The sequence below is a fragment of the Oncorhynchus mykiss genome, chromosome 8, assembly GCF_057628025.1.
Source record: "Oncorhynchus mykiss isolate SJ-2025 chromosome 8, ASM5762802v1, whole genome shotgun sequence".
In the NCBI taxonomy this organism is placed as follows: domain Eukaryota; kingdom Metazoa; phylum Chordata; class Actinopteri; order Salmoniformes; family Salmonidae; genus Oncorhynchus; species Oncorhynchus mykiss.
Window position 1 is genome coordinate 63,561,311 of NC_143029.1, and position 9,286 is coordinate 63,570,596.

General features: G+C 39.9%; 1 gene segment (V, D, J or C); it reads left to right on the forward strand.

The window, feature by feature from the left end:
• Positions 1–6,705: 6,705 nt before the first annotated feature.
• On the forward strand, positions 6,706–8,562 carry LOC149982072 (T cell receptor alpha variable 12-3-like). The segment is given in 3 exon segments: positions 6,706–6,917; positions 7,108–7,325; positions 8,477–8,562. Coding segments are annotated over 3 exon segments (330 nt in total).
• Positions 8,563–9,286: the final 724 nt, after the last annotated feature.

Below are 9,286 nucleotides of genomic sequence, written 5' to 3' on the forward strand. Positions count from 1 at the left end.
CCTCAACTATGTCTCCCACCAGCTCCTCTGTCAGAAACAACTTGAAGCACTCTGCCTCAGTTGGAAATGGCAAGGGGCGTTGCACTCCAGACTGGGACTCGTCAAAGCAAACAGCAGGGCCAGGAGGGGAGAAATGACTGGTGGCCTTCCAGCTACCACAGAACTCCTGTACTTTATCCACTGTCGGTCTGCCTCCATCACCACCAGCATCTTCAAAGGGAACTGGTACTTCCTCAATGGACAAGGGAAATTCAGATTCAGGGTTCTCAATGACTACAAGGTTGGGGGGCAGCTCCTCTGTCAGAATCTGATTCCTGACTTTCATACTCAGACTCATTGTCAGAATTTTAAAAAGTCTCCAGAATTTCCACATTTGTGAGTTGTCTCCTTTTGAAAGACATTGTTAATGCTACAGCTTAGCTCACTAGCAACATACATAAACAACAACACTGAATGGCGCAGAGTGGGAGGTTATGTGGTTGACTGCCAGCACGCGCCACTTGTATCAATAAATCACTATCAGAAAATGTTTTGTGTGGCAATTATTTGTGTATTTACGGTTTTATTCACATGTTTTCAATTCTAGGTGACAAATCATGCATTCCGATTCTTGCACAGATTGTAATGGGCACATATTATGTGTGTAAAATACTTTTTTGAAGGTTGTACTGATTATGATGAGCTAAGCTAATTCCAGCTGTGTAGCCATGTTTGTTGACATACAATGCATTCTGGGATTCACATCTGTTTGACCAAAGATGTTATAACAAAATGAGGTGAGTAAGAGTTCACAATTTTTTTTGAGGACTTCCGGAAATTAATGAGGGGATGTGAACGACGGTAGATGACACACCCCTTCAACATGCATACTATAAACAGACCAAACTCATCTCGTCTTCTCTTATTATCTTCGGTTTCTGTGAGGAAAAAATGCATGGCTGCGCGCTGAAACTAATCGCGCTGAAACTAATCGTCGGATTACTTTCGATTTCTATAAAGTGTTTTACCTAGTTATTTCGATCAATGGTGAGCTCACCCGTGATGTGATTAATTATATATTGCTATTAGCTAATTCATATTGTAGTTTATGTCAGCCGAGAGTTAGAAAATATGACTGCTTGTGTTGGGTCAATCTTTCCTGAGCGCTAGGACAAATGTAGCCTACATTTTTCCGGTTAGGATGATTGTGTTATGCTATATTTACTTTTGTGAATATCTGAACAATGCATCCAAAAATAAACTGCTGACATTCTGGACATAACTTTGTAAAGACTGTGTTTGTGTAAATAGTTTCTGAAAAAAGTGTGGTCAGCTCAAACGCTGATTGTTGCATCATTCGAAACTGCCGTTCTAAACAAGCATTCTAAATGAGTGTTCTAAACACACGGGTGTGATCGTACGCTTCAGGGACCACTGTAGAACGATCACACCCGTGTGATGGTACGTGTGAAAGGGTTAAAATAAAGTGGAGATCCTAATTGACCTAAAACAGGGATTTCTTACTAGGATAAAATGTCAGGAATTGTGAAAAACTGTGTTTAATTGTACGTGGCTAAGGTGTATGCCAACTTCCGACTTCAACTGTACATACAAGTGTCTTATATTGGTTAAAAGCTTAAATTGTTTAACTGCACTGTCCAATAGGCTTTACATCGAAAGCATGCCATGCAATTGTTTGAGGACTGCGCCCAAATATTTTTACACCAGCACAGGTTTCATAAATTCACAAATAGCGATTTAAATATTAACTTTTTTTTTTGAAAATCTTCCTCTGATTTGTCATCCAAAGGATCCCAGCTACAACATGTAGTGTCATTTTGGGAAAGATAAAATCTTTTTTTATATCTCAAAAAGTCTGTTGAGTTGGCGCCATCGATTTGAGTATTCCACTCCTTCAACAAAAAGAGAAAGGAATCCAAAACTCTACCCCTAAACTTTGTCAAAAAAACTTTTCTTTGCCATCAGAGTCCTGGGTTCGCGCCCAGGCTCTGTCGTAACCGGCCGCGACCGGGAGGTCCGTGGGGCGACGCACAATTGGCCTAGCGTCGCCCGGGTTAGGGAGGGCTTGGTCGGTAGGGGTGTCCTTGTCTCATCGCGCACCAGCGACTCCTGTGGCGGGCTGGGCGCAGTGTACGCTAACCAAGGTGGCCAGGTGCACGGTGTTTCCTCCGGCGCATTGGTGCGGCTGGCTTCCGGGTTGGATGTGCGCTGTGTTAAAGAAGCAGCGGCTTGGTTGGTTGTGTATCGGAGGACGCATGACTTTCAACCTTCGTCTCTCCCGAGCCCGTACGGGAGTTGTAGCGATGAGACAAGATAGTAGCTACTACAACAATTGGATACTACGAAATTGGGGAGAAAAAGGGGTAAAATTCAACAAAAAAAAAACTTTTCTATTTATCAAACTATAATATTTCTTATGGATAGAAGTATGTTCAATAGGAAACCAATTTTAGCATGTGCATCCATTTTTCATGGCGAGTGCAAACATGAATTTCTAAGGCTGTGTCCCTGTACTAAAACTGATATTTCTTCTTTTTTTTGAAGTTACAAGCCTGACACCTTGAACATAGACTACTGACACCCTTTGGAAGCCATATGAATTGCATCCATGGAGCTAATTTCCCGTATGCCCCTATACTTTCCATTGTAAAAGCATGGTCTCTCAAAAAAAATATTCCAGTTTGATTTTCTTTGTATTTTCTCCTATCATATATATTGTGTTATATTCTCCTAAATTATTTAAACATTTATACAAACGTCAAAGTGTTTTCTTTCCAATGACACCAATTATATGCATATCCTGGCTTCAGGGCCTGAGCAACAGGCAGTTTACTTTGGGCACGTCATTCACTTATGAAGATCTGAGAGGATTTGATTGGTATACACAATATGGTTTAACTATCACCTAAGGAGGCAATGTGTAGTTATTATTAGATTGATAACAACTGTCAAATCTTCTCAGTTCTTCAATACAGAGTGTTTTGGGTGATGAGTTGTTATTGGGCATAACTGTGCCTGCTCATGTTTAAAATCATATGATGAACATTATTGTAATATCATTTTCATTAAAAACACATTTTTTTTTTTACTATAAACCATGATTTTTTTCAAATATGTTGACATTGGGAAGCTGCAAGAGGACAAATGAGGTTGAAAAGTGATGACATATCCTTTTTTCTTGACGTCTATTCGTTAGTGTTAACTGCACCTTAGAGCACCTAAGATTGCAGCCAAAATAAATGCTTCAGAGAGTTCAAGTAACAGACACATCTCAACATCAACTGTTCAGAGGAGACTGCATGAATCAGGCCTTCGTGGTCGAATTGCTGCAAAGAAACTACTACTAAAAGACACCAATAAGAAGAAGGGACATGCTTGGGTCAAGAAACACGAGCAATTGACATTAAACCGGTGGAAATCTGTCCTTAGGTCTGATGAGTCCATTTTTGATTCCAACAGGCATGTCTTTGTGAGACGCAGAGAAGGTGAATGGATGATCTCTGCATGTGTGGTTCCCACCATGATGCATGGAGGAGGAGGTGTGATGGTGTTTTGCTGGTGACACTGTGTGATTTATTTAGAAATCAAGGCACACTTAACCAGTATGGCAACCACAGCCTTCTGCAGCGATAATAATATCTTATTTGCATTCAGCGGGACTATCATTTGTTTTTCAATGAGAAAATGACCCATCACACCTCCAGGCAGTGTAAAGGCTATTTGACCAAGAAGGAGAGTGATGGAGTGCTGCATCAGATGACCTGGCCTTCACAATCACCCGACCTCAACCCAATAGAGAGTTGGACGGCAGAGTGAAGGAATAGCAGCAAACAAGTGCTCAGCATATGTGGGAACTCCTTCAAGACTGTTGGAAAAGTATTCCTCATGAAGCTGGTTGAGAGAATGCCAAGAGTGTGCAAAGCTGTCCTCAAGACAAAGGGTGGCTACGTTGAAGAATCTAAAATATCAAATATATTTTGATTTGTTTAACACTTTTTTGGTTACTACATGATTCAATATGTGTTATTTCATAGTGTTGATGTCTTCACAATTATTCGACAATGTAGAAAATAGTCAAACTCAAGAAAAACCCTTGAATGAGTAGGTGTGTCCAAACTTTTGAATTGTACTGTATTTTTTTCTCTGCATCACGACATCCATTGAAATAGAAGAAATAACAGTTATTTAATATAAATATTATTCAGAAAATAATACTTTATATATTGTCTGCATGTTCCTGTTGTGATATAACATGATCAAAGATACAAGTCTGAATAAATACAGAATGAAGAACATTTGCTGTGTTGTTTTGCTTCCTTAGAGGATAATGGGCAGTACAAGTCTTATTCTTCTCCATTGTTTTTTGTGAACAGCATACATTTTGAGACAATACCAATAGAGGGCAGTCATGTCAAATTTCTCTATTCAGAACTACAGTAAAATCACCAAGATGACATTTAGCAGCAATCCAACCCAGAAAGACAGTTGAACTCAAATACCTGACTACTTTAGTGTAGAGAGGTGGGGCTTCAAAGTCAATGAGTGCTTTGATAGTACATGATGTAGTCTATAAGACGTTTGAGAGGAGGATAGTGATACACTTTTACTTTATTCATTAGTCCCCATGATAATGTTTTATGCAATTTTGCTTTTTTCAATAGCCATTGGTAAGTGACTAGGTTTTGCATTGCCATTTTGGATTTCAGACATGTAGGTCGATAAAGCATTTATGGTGCATGAATTGCAATAGTATTTATTCAAAACAGGTTGAACATTATTTATTTCAGGTTGCACGTATGAGGAGGAAATAATATCAAAACTGAAGAGTGTGTTTTTGAGGGTGACGGTATTACTCTGTCCTGCAACTACACTGGCTCTTACAGTATTGATACTTTACTGTGGTACCAACAATACACCAGAACAGAACCAGAATTCCTGTTCTTCATCACTGAAGAAGCGTTTAAGACACATAATAAATCAACCCATCCTCGACTGCCTGTTAAACTGAATGATGAGAAGACTAATGTGGATCTGAAGATCTCCTCTGCTGAAGGGACAGAGACTGTTCTGTACTACTGTGCCTTGCAATCCACAGTGACAGGAAACCCAGAAACAGAAAACCTGACAACATACAGTGGGGCAAAAAGTATTTAGTCTGCCACCAATTGTGCAAGTTCTCCCACTTAAAAGATGAGAAAGGCCTGTAATTTTCATCATAGGTACACTTCAACTATGACAGACAAAATGAGAAAAGAAAATCCAGAAAATCACATTGAGAATTTTTATTAATTTATTTACAAATTATGGTGGAAAAAAAGTATTTGGTCACCTACAAACAAGCAAGATTTCTGGCTCTCACAGACCTGTAACTTCTTCTTTAAGAGTCTCCCCTGTCCTCCACACGTTAACTGTATTAAATGGCACCTGTTTGAACTTGTTATCAGTATAAAAAACACCTGTCCACAACCTCAAACAGTCTATGGCCAAGACCAAAGAGCTGTCAAAGGACACCAGAAACAAAATTGTAGACCTGCACCCAGCTGGGAAGACTGAATCTGCGATAGGTAAGCAGCTTGGTTTGAAGAAATCAACTGTGGGAGCAATTATTAGGAAATGGAAGACATACAAGACCACTGATAATCTCCCTCGATCTGGGGCTCCACGCAAGATCTCACCCCGTGGAGTCAAAATGATCACAAGAACGGTGAGCAAAAATCCCAGAACCCCACGGGGGGACCTAGTTGAATGACTTGCAGAGAGCTGGGACCAAAGTAACAAAGCCTACCATCAGTAACACTCTACTCTCTAGGACTCTAGGACTCTCTAGGACTCAAATCCTGCAGTGCCAGACGTGTCCCCCTGCTTAAGCCAGTACATGTCCAGGCCCGTCTGAAGTTTGCTAGAGAGCATTTAGATGATCCAGAAGAAGATTGGGAGAATGTCATATGGTCAGATGAAACCAAAATATAACTTTTTGGTAAAAACTAAACTCGTCGTGTTGAGTGTTGCATCCAAAGAACACCATACCTACTGTGAAGCATGGGGTTGGAAACATCATGCTTTGGGGCTGTTTTTCTGCAAAGGGACCAGGACGACTGATCTGTGTAAAGGAAAGAATGAATGGGGCCATGTATCGTGAGATTTTGAGTGAAAACCTCCTTCCATCAGCAAGGGCATTGAAGATGAAACGTGGCTGGGTCTTTCAGCATGACAATGATCCCAAACACACCGCCCGGGCAACGAAGGAGTGGCTTCGTAAGAAGCATTTCAAGGTCCTAGCCAGTCTCCAGATCTCAACCCCATAGAAAATCTTTGGAGGGAGTTGAAAGTCCGTGTTGCCCAGCAACAGCCCCAAAACATCACTGCTCAAGAGGAGATCTGCATGGAGGAATGGGCCAAAATACCAGCAACAGTGTGTGAAAACCTTGTGAAGACTTTTGACGTTTGACCTCTGTCATTGCCAACAAAGGGTATATAACAAAGTATTGAGAAAAACTTTTGTTATTGACCAAATACTTATTTTCCACCATAATTTGCAAATAAAAAAATAAAAAATCCTACAATGTGATTTTCTGGATTTTTTTTCTCATTTTGTCTGTCATAGTTGACGTGTACCTATGATGAAAATTGCAGGCCTCTCATCTTTTTAAGTGGGAGAACTTGCACAATTGGTGGCTGACTAAATACTTTTTTTGCCCCACTGTTTACTGTAGAAAAAAAGCAACAGCAGAAAACATTTCACTTTGGTGTCAAGAGGAGGGGTTGTATAATCAAAGATTTTATGGGAAGTTATTATTCAAGAAGTAGCTAGTTAGTTAGGTCTCTTAGTGCTGAAACGCTGTCTGTCTGTCTGTGTGTTACTCAAATGTCTAGCCAGATGTTGCTCTTCTCATGTGTTCTCTTTTCAGCTTTTTTAGGTGAGTTACTACATGATTGAAATCCTTGCTTCATCTTTGAAGATTATTTGACCGTGAATGAAGAACATATTTTCATCCATAAAATGTGTCATAGTACAATACTATCATGTATGTTAAATTTATAGCAGTTACAGAAAATGTGTTACACGTCAGTTACAACTATAATTTTTACTGTTACATTTTTTTGCAGGAAACAGTTTTGGTTTTTCAATAAACCCTGCTACTATGTAATTCTCTCCTGCAAATTTGATGACAATGTCTACAATCTCCAGTGGTACCGCCAGTATCCCAGATCCAAACCAGAATTCCTCCTGTACATCACACCAGTGGGGTTAGCATTTACAGCTACTCCCCCACCTCCTTGTCTGACAGTTTCCATTGACAAAGTGGAAAAATGTGTGGATCTGAAGATCTCCTCTGCTCTCCTCTGACAGACTCTGCTCTGTACTACTGTGCTCTGATGCCCACAGTGACAGGAAACAGAGAAATACTGTACAAAAACATGTCAAGTGCCTTGGAAAGAAACCAATGAGAAGGGGAGGAGCTACATCTAGGCAAGAGAGGAGCAAATATTCAGAGATCGCCAAGATTATGTTTCTATATGCAGTGCTGCTTCTCTGCACATGTGTAGATAAGTGACACTTTCCTGATAATGATGCATTAAAAAATGATATATTTTAAGTTTCATTTTATTTTCTCTAACGTATGCATTACAACTACCCTCTATTTGTACAGATCACAGTATAGAGAATGCTATTGCTCCTTTAAGAAATTAGGTGCATGGCTTGGAGGGAACCACTGTCACCGTGTCCTACAACTACTTCTCAACTTCTACATTTGGAAATATATTCTATTGGTATTATCAAACCAGTGCTGGGAAAATGCCTGAAGATCTCCTTTGCTGAAGTGCCATGAAGACCACAGTAACACTGTACAAAAACCTGTCAAGATCCATGGGAGGAAACAGACATCATGTATGACATACATTTCTAACATACCTACTGTATGTTAAGGGGGGGGACTTATGAAAGAGGAGGAGATGAACAACAGTATAGAAACATAAAACAGGAGGAAACGTTCAGAGACTGCTGAGATCTTTCTGTCAGTTTGTCTCTGGTCATCTAATATGGTGTTGCTGGATTCAGTGTTGTTCCTGACCATATTTATGGGTAGGTTATACAATACAATACAATACATGACAAAACAATACAATTCAATACACTGCATTGCCATGATTGTCAATATGAATTCAATTCAATTTCAATATATTTTATTCAACAATTAAATGTATGTTAAATAAAACCATTCTCTATGCATGTGTCAGTTGTGAGGACCTCACTCCACTCAAGAAAGAGATTACTGTTTAGAGGGAACCCCTGTTACCTTGTTTTACAACTACTCCAGGACATCTACTGGTGGAGATGAAGTTGTTGGTATCACCAAGACACAGCACAAAGGCCAGAGTGACTCCTGTACATCTCAGGTTCAGAGATGATAAAAGTAGCAGGTCCACTGACCACTTGAATAACTGAATGAAGAGATAAACCGTTTGGATCTGGAGATCTCCTCTGCTGTAGTGACAGACTCTGCTCTGTACTACTGTGCTGTGAGGCCCACAGTGACAGGAAAATTCCTTCCAATTTGATGTGTATTCATATTCTGCTACAGTCAGGACTCTTAACCACATTATATACATACAATATGCATGGATTATATGACATCCTTGTTCTCAACATGGACCAGCTCAGTGGTTTGGTCCTCTGGTGGTAAATCCATGTACTGTACTCTTTAGAGGGGCATACCTGAAGCCAACTGACTGGTAATAGACCAGACTAACTGCTCTGTTGGTCTGGGTCACTAGATATAAAAAGTAAATAAAGTTTGTGCATGTATAATAATTCATTATTCATGTGCGGATTTAGTGTCTTTATTCCCAGAAGCTACTCAACATTTAAATGCGGTCAGCAAAGTGAAAGTAGAGTATAAAGGGTTTTCTTTATATTTACCCACAAACAGCCTTTTCTGCAGCTCCTGGTGAGGTACCTTCTTATCCTACATGTGCTGCCCACTACACGTCTTGAAGGATAGGTTGATCAGGCCCAAGTGAGCCAGGTGGCTCGTCCACTGCTTCTCACTTTTCAGCCACAACCAATGAGATGTTCTCTCTGGCTCCTGATCAGTTATAAGACAGATCTTCTTTGTCCATTCTCCTCCTATAGACTGCCCTCCACAGTTATGAAGTGACAATGTTTTTCTATGTATAACAATGATACAATAGTTCCATCTAGTGTTCAACATTCTGCTCAACAAGGTGAAACCTTGACATTGCTTGTATTTTCAAGGCTAAGTTACTAGCAAGAGTCAAGAGG